Genomic DNA, 15,934 nt, shown 5'->3' on the forward strand with positions numbered 1-15,934 from the left:
GAGAGAGAGAGAGAGAGCGACGAGGGGGAGGGGGGGTGGGGGGAGAGGGGGGGGTGGGGGGGGTAGGGAAGTGGGGGGAGGGAGGGAAGTGGGGGGGAGGGAGTGGGGAGGGGGAAGGGAGGGGGTGGTGGGGGGGAGGGAGGGGGGGAGAGGGAGTGGGGGGGAGGGAGGAGTGGGGGGGAGGGAGCGGGGTGGGGGGTGGTGGGGGGAGGGGGAGTGGGGGTGGGGGGGAGTAGGGGAAGGGGGGGGAGTAGGGAAGGGGAGGGTGGGGGGAGGGGACGAGGGGAGGGGTGGGGGGAGGGCAAGGGGGGTGGGGGGGAGGGAGGGGAAGGTGTGGGGAAGGGGGGAACGGGAGGGGGAGGAAGGGTGTGGGGGGGAGGGGGTCAGGGGGGGAAGTGGGTGTGGGGGGGAAGGGGGGGAGTTGGGGGGGGTTCGGGGGGGTGGAAAGGGAGGGGGGGAGATAAACTTGAAGTACAGGAAACCTTGTGCTATCCGGCACCCACGGGACCGAGCTGCTGCCTTGCCTCAAGTACTCTCCAGAGTTAATGTTGAGAGATACGGAGATTCTTATCTCTGTATTTAACAACAAACCCTGTTGCTTAGCAACAGCTTCTAAACACTCAGGTGTGGCCCTAAAGCTCTGTAGCCAAAACACTGCTATAGCTACTGACCTTGCACAGCTTGACTGTTCAAACAAAGCAACAACAAAAAAGAATAAAAAACAGCTGCTGATTTTTGCCGGTGGCTCCAGATTGCCGGATAGCTCACCTCCGGATAGCACAAAGTTTCCTGTACTTATAAAACATTTTTGGTAAATCTTTCTATAACATACACTTTACAACCTCACCAATCTTTTTATTAAAAAAGGGGTGCTCACCTCTCAGTGTATTGTATCACAAACAATGGCCGCCGCTTGCTTTTCAGTTGGAAAGATTAGGCCCCGCCCACACAGTCGATTGTCTGTCTCGGTCACCAGCACCCGATTTGGAGCACAGAAGCCCCACCCACTCTATGTTCCTGTACTAAGATGGCCGCGCATGCACTCTGTTACACACTGAATCAAAATGGCGTCGCACTGAAACTTTTCGCCCTCCTTGACAAAGATGGCTGCCGTTAACCTGGGACTGTCAGCAGAAGAAATTTCCTCAGCTGCAAACACAGGATCTTCAGATTATTATTCGGGGCTTGCGACCTACCCCAGTTGCTTATGAAGCCTCCCCACCTACTGACCCCGGGAATGGAGCTGAGGCAGCACACCCTCTGCCAGTGTTTGTCTCTGTCTAGGCCGGGAGCCTGGGTCTAGAGTTGCACTGCTGGCAGTTGGAGAAGCCTAGGCCCCGGGCCTGGAAAAACGGTGAAAGGTAAGAGAATTATAGAGGTTAGACAAAAGATTTACAAATTAATTAACTTTTTTTAAAAACAATTTGTGTTTTAAAAGCAACTTTTTTTTTGCTGGAAATGTAGATTTGAAAAGAAACACGCAGAAAGCGGGAAAAAGAAATGAAAAGTTTGGAATCAAGATGGTGCGACTCACCTCGGTTCAGAACGATAAGGCCCGCCCACACAGGCACCGATTGGTTGACCGTCAGGTCACCAAAGCGTAGGATTGGTCAATCGTCCCGTCACTCGACTGTAGGAGGGCCTGCCCGCACGCGCCAGGAACCCGGCGTACGATTGGTCGACCTTGACGTCACTCTATGGCTAATGAGCGGATAAGGAGATGCTAATGAGCGGAATTTTGAACGTTTTTTGGATACCGCGGGCACGATTTTTGTGCGGCCGAAACATAAATACGCTTACGACTGTTTTGGGAAAGGTAAGCTTAATTTTGACGTAACGCACGCGTAGGTACGCTCTATAACTTTTGAGCGCATAGCCGGACAGACGCACACTGGAGGACAGACAGACAGATCGATCCGTTTATATATATAATATAATATAAATATATATATATACTAGCTGAAGTGCCCGGCGGTGCGAGGCTTTTTTGAGGGCATGTTGTTGTTGGAAGAGAGAGAGAGCGCGACTGGGGGCGGGGGGGAGAAGAGAGAGAGAGAGAGAGAGCGACTGGGGGGTAGAGAGAGCGCGACTGGGGGGGAAGAGAGAGAGCGACTGGGGGGAAGAGAGAGAGCGGGTGGGGGAAGAGAGCGGATGGGGGGAAGAGAGCGGAGGGGGCGGGCGGGAAGGGAAGGGGGGATGGGGCGGGGGGGAGAAGGAGGGGGCGGGAAGGGAAGGGGGGAAGGGGCGGGGGGGAGAAGGGGGGGCGGGGGAGAAGGGGGGGCCCCGGCCGAGAGCCCCGCTCTCCGAGCCCCGCCCCCCCCGGCCGAGCCCGATTGCGGCTCTGAGAGACGGCAGGCGGCCGAGCCCCGCCCCCCCCCGGCCGAGCCCGATTGCGGCTCTGAGAGACGGCCGGTGGCCGAGCCCCGCCCCCCCCCCCCCCCCGCCGAGCCTGATTGCGGCTCTGAGAGGCGGCCGAGCCCCGCCCCCCCCCCCCCCCCGCCGAGCGCGGAACAGAGACGCCGCGTCTCACCTGCTCCTGCTGCACGCGTACCCTGACCCTCGTGGCTGACGCCGTTGCCCTGGGTAACGTGACACGGTGGGGGGGGGGGTGAGGAGCTTAGCAGAAGCGCAGTCACCTAGCTCGGGCCTGGCTGGGCAAGAAAGGCGCAGGCTTTGAGGCCTAAGAAAAAAACGGGCAAAGGTAGGAAAAAGAATGTTCAGGTTAGGTTTACAAATGAGTGATTTTTTTTAAAAACAATTTAATAAATTCAATTTTATTTTGGTGGAAATGTATATTTGAAAAGAAAGACGCAGAAAGCAGGAAAAAGAATGGAAGCAAGATGGCGGCGACTCACCTCGGTTCAGAACGATAAGGCCCGGCCACACACGCACCGATTGGCCCGGCGGCACACGCCAGCAACCCGGCGTACGATTGGTCGAGCTCGAGGTCACTCTGTCGCTAATGAGTGGATAATGAGATGCTAATGAGCGGAATGTTGAAGGTTTTTGGGATACCGCGGGCGCGATTTTAGCCCGGCCCGAAACGTAAATACGCTTAAAACCGTCTCGGAAGCGTAAGCTTTCTTTGGAGGGTAACGTGCGCGTAGGTACGCCCTGTAACTTTCGAGCGCATAGCCCGCCAGAGACGCACAGGCGATGACAGACAGAATGACAGACAGATCAACCGATTTATATATATAGATAGATAGATAGATATAGATAAAATAAAATAGATTATAGGTTTTTTTTGTACCCTGCCTAACTGTGGGATGTATTTTATATTGAAAATTCTCCCAGCCCTGAACTAATGTTGTCTTTTCACCCACATCTGAAAACTGTTGGGATTCAATCTACCTCACCTACCAGTTGTTAACTGTTGCACTGCAGAAATGAAAGACTCCTTAACCTAGAATGATTTTATAGAATCCTAACAAATGGTTATTTGGTATTTTGAATGTTACTCTTGTTTTCTTTAATTATGTTTTTAGTATGCCTCTAAAAACTGTTACAGAACCAAAAATAATGTTGTTTTAATTATTTTTTTTCTAGTACTTTCATTCCAGACATTGGTAAGACCCAAATTGTAATTTACGTGATCTAATATTTAGAAAAGTCTTCCATTTATTTGTTGTTAATTAAATAGATGTTACCTTGCAGCCATGTTGACAAGAAATCTAAATCTAGGAACCTAAGTGACTTTTTTTTATTTTAAAAGATCACTATGTTCCTAGATTTAGATTTCTTGTAAGTATAAAAATGGAAGGAGTAATTAATTACAAGGCAAAATTTGGAAGAGAAGAACCTAACAGAAAAAACGTTAATCAAAGATTAAAAAGTTGTAATGGTTAAAATAATCTTTTCCAGACTCTCCTCAGTGACCCTCTTTATATTGGATTGAAACACAAGAGAGTTCGTGGGCAGGAGTATGATGAATTGGTTGATGAGTTCATGCAAGCAGTCACTGACAGGTAGCATGTTGTAACCCACTATTTCCCTGCAGAAAATTAACTGTGATTCATATTATGGTGGCAGTCCCTGTTTAAACAAATTTTCCATTGCACATAAATGTGTCAGACCATTGGAATATCATGTCAAAATATGTTTTATTTAAAGTGTATTGTGTAACATCAAAAAAGCAAATAGGTCCTCATAATTCAGCATTTGAGAAGATGAATGAACCTAGCAACTTTTTTTTATTTACATAGCTTGCTTTTACAGGCATGTGACAAAAAATATATCATTTTAAAGTTGTAAAGGAAACACTCAAAAGGATTAACGGGGTAAAGTTTAATGAACTGGAGTTTGTTTCCACAGCAAACTGAGGGAAATGTCACTGGAGCAGCTTTTCATTCTAAAAAGAGGTCCATTTAAACGTAAATCTGCCTATTAAATTTCATATACCTTAGCTTCTGTTAACATCGATAAAATTTGTTAACCGGCTGCACCGCTCCTGCCGTTAGCACTGAAACGGCCCTCATCAAAGACACAAATTACATCCTATGTGATGATCCTTGATAAACTATCCTTCCTCATCCTTTTTGACCTGTGTGCAGCCTTTGACACAGTTGACCACACCTATCCATCTCCCACACCTCTCCTCTCTTGTCCAACTGGGTGAGACTGCCCTCAGCTGGTTCTATTCTTATTTATCCAGTCATAGCCAGAGAATCACCTCCAGTGGCACCTCTGACCACTTCTGCACTATTACCTCGAGTCCCCAAGTATCTGTCCTTGGCTCCCGCCTCCCATTTCTCACCTACATGCTGGCCCTCAGCGCCATCATCCAAAAATATGATGTCAGGTTCCACATGTATGCTGACGGGACCCAGCTCTATCTCACTACCACCTTTCTTGACCTTTTCACTGCCTCTGATTTATCACACTGCTTGTCCGACATCCAGTATTGGATGAGCAGAAATTTCCTCCAATTAAATATTGAGAAGACTGAAGCCATTGTTTTCAGTCCCCGCTACAAACTCCGTTCCCTAGCCACTGACTCCATCCCTCTCCCTAACTACTGTCTGAGGCTGAACCAGACTGTTTGCAACCTCTTTGACCCTGAGCTGAGTTTCTGACCCCATATCCTCTCCAGAACCAAGACCGCCTACTTCTACCTCCGTAACGTCGCCCGTTTCTGCCCCGCCTCAGCTCATCTGCTGCTGAAACCTTCATCCATGTCTTTGTTATCTCTAGACTTGACTATTCCAATGCTCACCTGGCTGGCTGCCCACCTTGCACCTTCTGTAAACTTGAGGTCATCCAAAACTCTGCTGCCCGTATCCTAACTCACAGCAAGTCCCGTTCACCCATCACCCCTGTGCTCGCTGACCTACATTGTCTCCTGGTCTGGCAATGCCTAGATTTTAAAATTCTCATCCTTGTTTTCAAATCCTCCATGGCCTCCTCTTTGTAACTTCCTCCAGCCCTACAACCCTCCGAGATCTCTGCGCTCCTCCAATTCTGGCCTCTTGCGCATCTCAGAATTTCTTCGCTCCACCATTGGTGGCCGTGCCTTCAGCTGCCTAGGCCCAAAGCTCTGGAATTCCCTCCTTAAACCTCTCCGCCTCTTTACCCCTCCCTCCTCTTTTAAGACACACCTTAAAATCTACCTCTTTGACTAAGCCTGTCCTAATATCTCCTTATGTGTCTTAAGTGTCAAGGTGTGTTTGGTAAAGCTCCTGTGAAGCACCTTGGGGCATTTTACTATGTTAAAGGAGCTGTATAAATGCAAGTAGGAGTTGTTGTTTTTGAGGCAAGTACAGATGAAGGAGACTGTTCATCCCAGCTGGCTCATCCTTCCGTAGAAGCCTATTCCCAGTTTGTAAGAATGTGTAAAAACACAGCAGACAGTCAGTATTATGCCTTTACCCGGGATAGTAGAGTCACTGGCTCTACATTGTGCTTTAGTCAGAGCTAGTGCTCAGGATTAATATTTTCTGTTCTATTTTATATCTTATTTATCTCTATGCGGCCCGCTTTCATTCCTCTCCGAGTCTGAGTTCTTCATTACTCAGCCTCTTAACACTGATCAACAGCCTTGTGGCCTTTTTCTATGCAACTTCAAGGCTTTGATGTTTCTCTTGCTCCCTTAGTTGCATTTTTTTAAACTCTAAAGATTTATGGCTTTCATGTTTCAATCTACACTCATTGATCGCAGAGAGTGCTTTCACTTTCCTGATAGCTAGGTAAAACTTGTAGCATGCCCCGTTAATGAACCAAGAACCCTTGAAATTATTTCAGCTACTGGTTGTATCTTGGGCTTACTCCTTGTATTTGTTAGGTAGCTGAATAACACTACGAGGTCTGCAAGTGAGTGAGGGAAGGGTTTTGAGAAGTTGCAGCAGGAGCAGGCCAGGAGCAGGTGAAGTTGGGAGATGGCGGTATTTGGAGGCCAGCAAGTGGCTGAAGAGGTGACATCTATCGGTGGGCAAAAAGGAAGTGATGAAAAGTCAGAAGCTAAAGATATTCTAAGAGGCGACGTGAAATAAAGTTAAAACAAAGCACTAAATTATTTTTTTTGAAAAAGCGAGTACCAACATGAGAGTGAGGAAAACAAATCTGGCTGTCAGATTTGGTGTTCAGGATCAAGAATTGCTCTACGGGTCCACTGGTAACACAGGCCGCGATTTTGCCGACACTCAGTGGACCCGATTGGTGGCGGGCCAGCTGTGAAATTTAAAATGATTGACAGCGGGTTGAGAACCCGCTGTCAAAACGCGCACACCTGTATTTCCACATGTCGGGTCTGCCAGCGCTGAACAGACCCGACAGGCAGCGGCAGGGGGACCCAATTCAAATCATTACAGCCACAATGCTTTTTTTCCCAGCTTTTTAACTTTCACAGGTATCTCACGGGTTTCCCGCTGTGCTTAGACCTCGTCAGTGAAGCTGAGGTGGGAGGTCAGTGGCCATTGAATCAGCTGATGAGTTGACAGCTTCAAATGTCAAGTCAAAGCTCCCAGCTGATTCAGAAAGCTTCCCTTAAGCACCAGCTTCTCTAAACTGCATTTCCACTACAGAGTCAGGATGCTGCAAGTCTTTACACAAGTCTCCATCCAGTCAGACCTCATTACCCCTCCTATCATTGACAGATCACTTCTGTCATCTCTACTTCACCTGCCATCTATTCCATCAGCATGGGTGCACTTTATACTCTCTCACCTTGGTCCTCAGAGTCTGACCATGATCAGCCCCAACACCAGCATCACCAGGCACACCAGCAACAGCAACAACCTGATACTGCACAGGACAGAGGGCATCAGCACCCGACCAAATTGCTACCCGGGATGTCAGGGATGGCCTCATCATGGTCACATTTACTTCACTTGACGCTGCACATCCTGGCTGCCACATGATGCACCAGGTTGGCACCACCCCAAACCAACACCATAAAGCATGCCTACAATGCCCAAACCATTTCTTTCACACTCATCAGCAGTGCAGGGGGTACCGTTATGTCTCAGCATTCACTGCAACTTACTAAGCCACTTCCAGAGGTGCACACACATCCGTCCAAGAACGCAAAGTTTTGAAAATAAAGATTTCAATGTTTGACAGCACATTAACAGAAACTTCACATGAACATTGGCTAAAAAACACAAGTGCCTACCATTGTGTGTTGTTAGTTGGTATGATTTGACTAGGATGAGGGTGAGTGTGAGGGGTGGCTAGTGTGATGGGGGACGTGATAATGTAGCTAGAGAGGGATGGGTGGAGGTGCAAGGAAAGTTGGTGTGAATAAGGATGTGCAGGAGTAGGGTAGGGAAGGCAGAATGATGGGGATGTGATGAGTGGCACAGCAGGATGAGGTTGAGTGTGGCTTTGCAGTAACGTTTTGTGATCTACTGAGATCATTGAAAGGTTTGCGCCACTGCAGCCTGGTCCTCCTGACGACATCCCTGCTTGTGTCCTCCTGTGCAACGTGCAACCAGGCTGCGTTGGTCTCCTGGGGAGGTCTCTTCCACCCATGGGAAGGGAAGAGAACCTTCCTGCGTGCTGTGACTCCCTCCATAAGCATATGGAGGGAGTCATGGGAGAGCCTGAGTGCAGCTGTGCATCTGTGCAGTGCTTGTCAGAATTTGCAGTCAGTATGACTGCGTACTCTGAGTACGCCATCATACCGCCTTTGAAATTGACCACACGTTCGTGATTTTCTGCAAGTTCCGACTTGACAGATCATCCGCTGTGACTGTGAAATCCTTATTGCTGGCACAGAGTTGGGCTAATTGCCCACCAACTGCCCAGCAATTACACAACAAAATTTTACGGCTGGTGCAAACAGGCGCAGGAGCCCATTTGCATAGCATAAGGGGAGGGGAGGTAGATATGCAGCAGCTTGAAATATACATCCGTCATGATAAAAGAAAATCTTCAAAATAATTATCTATATCCACCTAACTATCTGCTGATCCCAACACAACTCGTAGAGACAAATAGGCAAAGGGTGAAAACAATCTACCAAGAATGAGAGATTGATTTATTTATTAATATAGCTGGGGTGAGTGAGACTAAAAAATCATGAATGGGCATCGGCGATTTCTGTTCCCTGATTGGAGCACTGCCCACGTGATCCCAGGTACACTTACGCACACGGTGCGCCCCTGGGTCACTACGCTGCGCTCAACTCCGCAGTGAAACAACGCAAGTTGGCGAAGGGGGCCTCACACCAGGTAAATGTGGATTTCTTTTCGAGGTCGGCAGCGTATTCCTTAGCTACGCCGTCGACCACAATTTCAGGATCTACATTCCTCTGCCATACCATTGGCAGTCTGTCCTTCAGGCTCATGCTGTAGAATTACCTCGCTGTACCCCTCCACCTCTTCGTCTCCCTCTGCTCTGTTAGGTATATATTTGAATCTTCTGGCTTGAGGTGGAATATGTTTGGCTTGGTGTAATTTTGTGGAAGTTTGCTACTAATGTATCCAATCCTTTGCCTTTATTTTGAACAGGATATTGCAATGCCCATTAGATTTTAATTTTAACCACTTGAGGGGAAAATGACTGTGTAAAATTCCTTTGCACACTATTTTAATGCAGTTATTGAACTGTTTATTTTTAAATGAAGGGGTTAATGATTGTATTAAAATAAAATTTAATAATGAATTTTAAGAGAAAATACCTAGCGTTTCCTACACTCTGATTAAATCCACTGGGCCTTCTATGTCTAATCCAGAAATCGTTAAAATTGCAAAAATATTGCAGCTCTGTTTATTATCATTCTAAATCTGAAATTTCAAGTGACGTGTCGGCTAGGAGTTAGCGGGCATAGGAATGCCACCACCTAGGATGAGCCCTGTTGGACTGTGAATCACAGCACTTTTACTTTTCTCTGGGACTATTAATCTCAACAGACCAAGCTTTGTTCTTTTGTGTTCTCTTGATTCATGAATTATAATATCATCATTGTTCCCTCAAGAGATATAAAAAAAACCCTGCACTTCAACACAATTCATTTTGTGTGAAGCACTTGAGATGTTTTGGAAAGATGTAATAAGTCATTATTTAAATATTCTGTCAGTTAGAGTTAAGTGTAACCAAAAAGAGCTTTCTATCCTTCTAGAGAAGAGCTCTGATGTGAATGTATCAACAAAGCTATTGACTTGGTCTCAGTACTAAAGAACAATGCTTCCTATTTGTCTTCCCACTCGAATTCTGTCCAATCAGTGCCTCCCTCCATATTAACTGTTGTTATGACCCCCCCCACCCTCAACATTTCTGTCCTCACTAATTACCATCCTGTTTCCAACTTCCCTTTCCTCTCTAAAGTGCCTGATAGGGTCGTCGCCTCCCAGCCACATGCCCATCTCTCCCGCAACACTCTGTTTGAAACCCATCAGTTTGGTTTCTACCCTGCTGACAGCACCAGAGTTGTCCTAACCACAGTCATGTACAATATTCTCTTATGACCATGCCTATGGAGCCTTATCCCTCTTTGCCTTTTCTTCCACTGCATTCAACACTGTTGACCTCCTCCAACATCTCTTGTCTGTTGTGTGCTCCATGATGCTGCTCTTGCATGGTTCCAGTCCTAGCTACATGAAAGTAGGCAGAGCATCTCCAACAGTGGCTTCTTGCAACATCATCTGTGGCGGGTCCCAAGGGTTCCTTCTTTGGCACTCCTCTTTACCATCTACATGCTGTCCGACAGCAACATCATCTGCAGACACCCAGCCCTACCTTTGCACCACCTCAATCAAACCTTCGACTGCCTCTGCAGTGTCACGCTGCTTGTGCGACGTCTGGTCTTGGATAAGTCTTCACTTCCTACAGTTCATCATTGGGAAGACCAGAGCCCATTATCTTTGGCCCCTGTCACAAACTCTGCTCATAACTTTTTGGTGACGACTGCTGTTGGTTAAAATGCACATCTAATTCATGCCTTAATTTTCATGGTATGATTTCTGTCATCTCATTTTCCTATTACGGTACCAAGCTAACAAGTAATTCACTTAGTGATGTTTTGTAGGAGGATTTTCCAAACTAGGTACGAGAATCTGAGAACTACACTAGAATTGGGCAATCTCTAGCAGCTCTTTTAAATGACATATAGGCCTAGAAATTCAGTATAGCCACGTTTGGGGCACTACAGCCGGGCGTTCGCTAAATTTAGCACCCGGCGCAACTTAGCGCCACCTTCACCGATATTCAGTTGCATCGCCCCAAGAGGTTGCTGCTGCGCTAAAGCAGGCGATGCACGACTATCATAAGGCGCTAAGCCGGCGATCCGAGGCGCTAACACCGAGGGCGGGCGCAGCGCAGGTGCGGCGAGTTGTTGATTGAAGGCAGACACGCTGGCGCCGGGCAGCTCTTAAAGGGGGAGGGTCGACTTGTTTGGCTTCCATGCCCTGCACACTGCAGCCCTGAAGCAAGGCCTGACCATTGCTGACTCATCAGTTCTACGCCCTGGACCATGGGGAAGCCCGCTATTCTTCCAAATCCCATTGCACGCTCTTGCTGCTTGTCCAGGGTCATGGGGAAGGAGATGTACTGACGTCTCCTTATGAAAAGGGCATTGTTCACCTGGCGGATGCAGCAATGTACCGCGAACTGGGAGATGTTGGCAATGTCCCCAGTAGCGGATTGGAAGGAGCCGGTGGCATAGAAGTTGAGAGCCACTGTCACCTTCACTGCCACCGACAGAGACATCCTGCTCCTCAGCTGTGGCTGCAGATCTCTGCGAAGCAGGTGGCAGATCTCAGTGACCACCTCCCTTCTGAATCGCAGCCTCCGAACACACTGCTCCTCAGACATGTTCAGATATGAGAACTGCTGGCGGTATACCCTGGGTGGGTAAGGCCTCCTGTGCCGACGCCTCTTGGCCCTTCTCTGTCTGGCCATGACTGGCACTCTCTCACGGCGTCTCTGAGCCCTTTGAATGCAATGCAGAAAGCCAACGTTTCCACCCATTGCAGCCCCCATTATATGTGGCGACTCAAGGCTATGGCACTGAAAGTGAAATCCAAGTGCAAAGCTCTGGCCTGAAGCCAGAAGTACCTGTGCGAGCGCTGAGTCAAAGCAGAAAGCTCTCTGCCTTTGTCTCTCTCCAAATATCCGTCTCTCTCACAGGATTGGCACACAATGGCTGCCACTTATAATGCAGGAGGAGTCCCCTTTAAATAGCGCACCCCGCAACGACTGGGAACCGTTCCCCTCTACCAGTCGCTGGGGGCACCAGGCGCAAAGAAGGGCAGCGCCACTGAAGTTCCGGATCGGGGCGCACCAAGGGCGTTGCACCAAGGGCGTTGCACCATGAAATGACGTCACGATCTGCGCGCGCAGCTGAGCGGGTGCTGCGGTTTAGCGCCGCCGCTAAATCTTGAGTGAAGTTCACGAGAGGCGCCAATCGCGCCGCACCCGGGCGCTAGCCGCTTAGCGCCCCACTTCTCCTCCTAAGGCGCTAGCGGCTGGCGCTAACAACTGAATTTCTAGGCCATAGTATGTTTCTTGGATGTCGAATGCAATGCTATGCTGTTGTTTTAAATAGTTAAAGGCTACAAATGAAGTCTCTCATAAGATGGATGTTATCATTGTAAAGTAAAACAAATGTCAACATTGCCAATTTCAGCCTTATTTTAACAGCAACTGGGACAATGATTCATGGTCTGTAACATTGTTGGAGAAAGGTGATAGCTGAAAAAAGGGCAAAAACGAACTTTGGGAATTCTCGCTTTCTACCCAGAGGGTCCTGTCATATTTCACTATAGCCAAAAGCACATAGCCTTTTCTGAATCCAAGGATATTGGTTTCTTTTCCTATCACGTGGGCCATGTGGTTAACACGGAATCCACAACTTGTCGGGTGTGAATTGGAGAACTCAACAGAGCAATTGCACTATTGACATAAATCAGAAGTTATGTACTTTTAAAGCTTTTTTTACTTTCTGTAGAAAATAGGTTGGGCATTAAAACAGAAAGCTCACCTTCTGTTTAATCACAAAGCATTGTTTTCATTAAATCTACTTTAAAACCCCACCCAATCTGAGATTTATAGTTTCCAGTGCATTTTAACGAACAGCAGATAGCTTCCTGACATCATTCTGTTAATTATCTCTCCTCATCTCTCTAAAGCAGTTGATGACTGAATCAGTTAAGTAGAAACATCCACTTGGGAATAATTTATTACAATCAACAGGGAATAAGGGAAGCAAATTAGTAGCTAGGAGTAGGAGCTATCTGTAGATGATTGTATATTAACAATACACTAGTCACGATGGGCTCTTCAGCCAAATATAATTAGTTTTTTAGGAATAATAATCTCACTGGCTAAAATATTTGAAACATGAAAATCTATAATGAATCAAACATGTGATTAAAGTTACCAGCAGCGCACAGTGTTTCAGGACTGAAATTAAAAGACAAACTCAATGTTCAACATACGATCATGCAGCCATAGAATCACTGGAGAATCTTGGGTGAAGTGGTGACATGTTTCACTTGTATAAAGACCATCATAAACATTTTTTAAAAATCAGTAGTGAGGCATTCTCTATCCAGTCCTGTGCTATTTCATAGAATCATAGAATGATACAGCACACAAGGAAGGCATTCAGCCCATCATGCCACCTGGGCTGGCAGGAATGACGTATGAGGAGAGATTGGGTCGATTAGGCTTATATTCGCTAGAGTTTAGAAGAATGAGAGGGGATCTCATTGAAACTTATAAAATTCTAACAGGACTAGACAGACTAGATGCAGGAAGACTGTTCCCGATGGCGGGGGAGTCCAGAACCAAGGGACACAGTCTAAGGATAAGGGGTAAGCCATTTAGGACTGAGATGAGGAGGAATTTCTTCACCCAGAGAGTAGTGAACCTGTGGAATTCTCTACCACAGAAGACAGTTGAGGCCAATTCATTAAATATATTCAAGAAGGAGTTAGATATATTTCTTAAGGCTAAGGGGATCAAGGGATATGGGGAGAAAGCAGGGACGGTACTGAATTTGGATGATCAGCCATGATCGCATTGAATGGCGGAGCAGGCTCAAGGGGCTGAATGACTTACTCCTGCTCCTATCTTCTATGTTTCTATGCCTGTATCATCTTTATGTTCAAAATGGGCAACAATAATAAAACCTTGCGTCTTTTTCATCCTTAGTAAATGTGATGTATTCTTACCAATTGGTTTATTTAGTTACTGCTGTTGTATTTTTAACTGATTATTCATTTATTTCATTGGATTTTAGATACGGAATGAACTGCCTCATTCAGTTTGAAGATTTTGCAAACTCCAATGCTTTTCGCCTTCTCAACAAATACCGCAACAAGTACCTCACTTTTAATGATGATATCCAAGGTAGGTAAAGTACTGGGTAGCAAATTTAGAATTTGCCATTTTATAAATTGACAGTTAAATAAGTCATCCCTTGGGATGCTTAAGCTGTGATGAATATTTAACCTTTAATATCTAATTGGCTGATGTACATTATGCAGGCATTGCTGTTCACCTTTCCAAACTCGGGTTACAAACTTCCATCTGTTATAATTGAACTTGAACCTCTCACTGCAGGCACTTTGAACCATAGCCCAAGTGCAATTTTCCAAGTTTTGCTATCCTTAAAGGAAAAGATAAATTTAAGGGGAGCGGCTTAAGCATAGAGTACCTCAGACATACACATGTGGATAATGCAAACAACAGTACCAGGTAGATAGTAAACATTCCCAGCTGAGATACTTCAGTCAGCATCCAGGAGAGGAAAATTTGCCAATTTACTAATTTCCTGAATTTCTAGTTGAGCCAGTTGCTGACTGTTTTGCGCCTAGTGTCAGCTGAGTGACTCTGATTATGAAGAGAGATCTCCGTGGAGAAAGAAAATAATAATGAAGCTAAATATCTGATGAGGTGGCCGATTTTTAAAAAAATGTTCATTATGGCATGATAAAGCTGAACGAAGCTCCAGAAATGTCTGTACACGGACTGAGTAGTTCAGTTTTCTAACTGAGGAAAGAGAGAGGACGATCCTTTCTCAGTAGTGGTTGTTGAGAACTGTTCTGAGTTTGACATCTAATTTGTAGGTCTTGTATAATGAGGGGGCCCAGAAATAAGATGAATGACGGTAAATATCTTGTTGATTAAAAGTAGAGAAAATCGGTTTCAAATTTGTGGTTTAGTGTTATCATGCAACCGTTCAGAATTGTTGGTAATCCACACTTAGCTATCTGAGCTCTTATTTATCCTAAAATATAATCAGTGAAAATCTAATTCTACAGTAACATTCGTAAATAGCTAACATTGTATTGAATGGTGTGTGTGATGTGAATCAAAAACAGTTGCTGAGCTGTCTCTTAGGATTTGTGCTGGTTGCAGATGTTTTTTGTTGAATGTCTACTTCAGTCGTCCACTCCAATCAGTTTAACATTTTTAAGGGGTTGAGTTCCAGGACTGCTAGTCATTTCCGAAACATTTTCTTACCGCCCCCAAGAATTAAAAAAAAACTCTAACAAATGTGATCATCCCGTCAACATATCATATCTAAATTCAGCCAAGTCTGAGTTCAAAACAGACGTACTATAAATTTTGAATCCACACCCAATAAAATCTGTCATATTGTTTAATGCTTCATTTAATGTGAACAAAGAATTTTGTATTGGCAAGTAAAAACTTCAGACAAACTGCATATGTGATTCATTGCTTTTTATTGTTCCCCTCTAAAGCATCTTGAGATGTTTTTCTACAAAAGACCCTATACAATGATGAGCAACCCATTGCAATAATTAACACAAAAGATCCACCATTAAGAAGCGGGATTGTTTTTGTATTATTAAATGAAAATATGAAATCATAGAATTTTATAGCACGGAAGAGGCCATTTTTCCCATTAAGCCTGCACCCATACCCCTTCCCTTTCCCCATACACTTTTTTTATATTTTTCAAATATTTATCCACTTCCTTTTTAAAAGCCATTATGAATTTTGCATCCACATTCCTCTACATCTGTAGAATTTCGTGTTCCAAACACATTGCATTGCCAACTATTTTTATTAATGTTAATTTGTTTACAATTAGAATTCCTGAATGCCCTTGTGTTCATATAAGATCCTTGCCAAATTTATTCTTTAACATTTTTTTAGAGTTTTTTGGGGCATTTTTCTTGCTTTTTTAAATATATCCTCCTTCATCCATCTGGTGTGATATCTTTACTGCCTGGAGCATGAGTACAATGCCTGCTCTGCTCCTTAGCTGTTCCAAATACTTTAGGCCTGAATATTCCTTCTCTTTTGCTGGGAGACACTGCTCAGACTCTCTTCAGTAAATGCAGCTGAGAGCATAAAAACCTAGGAACAGGAGTAGGCCATGCAGCCCCTCAAGTCTGTTCCGCCATTCAGTTAGATTATGGCTGATTTGTATCTTAACTCCATCTATCCACCTTGGTTGCATAACCTTTAATACCCTTGCCTAACAAAAATCTATCAATACTTCTTGCAATCTAGTATACTG

The 15,934-nt window shown here is 45.6% G+C and overlaps 1 protein-coding gene across 2 annotated transcripts in view; it reads left to right on the top strand.

Moving 5' to 3' along the window:
- LOC147111701 (NADP-dependent malic enzyme-like) overlaps positions 1–15,934 on the top strand; it is a 251,482-nt gene that overhangs the window by 188,042 nt on the left and 47,506 nt on the right. For both annotated transcript variants that reach the window (XM_085998812.1, XM_085998813.1), the window contains exons 7-8: positions 3,865–3,968; positions 13,682–13,791. In XM_085998812.1, the coding sequence (XP_085854938.1) occupies positions 3,865–3,968; positions 13,682–13,791 (214 nt within the window). The remainder of the gene's footprint in view (positions 1–3,864; positions 3,969–13,681; positions 13,792–15,934) is intronic.

The sequence above is a fragment of the Somniosus microcephalus genome, chromosome 10 (genome assembly GCF_052327205.1).
Source record: "Somniosus microcephalus isolate GS21.2 chromosome 10, FLI_Smic_1.0, whole genome shotgun sequence".
Lineage (NCBI taxonomy): Eukaryota > Metazoa > Chordata > Chondrichthyes > Squaliformes > Somniosidae > Somniosus > Somniosus microcephalus.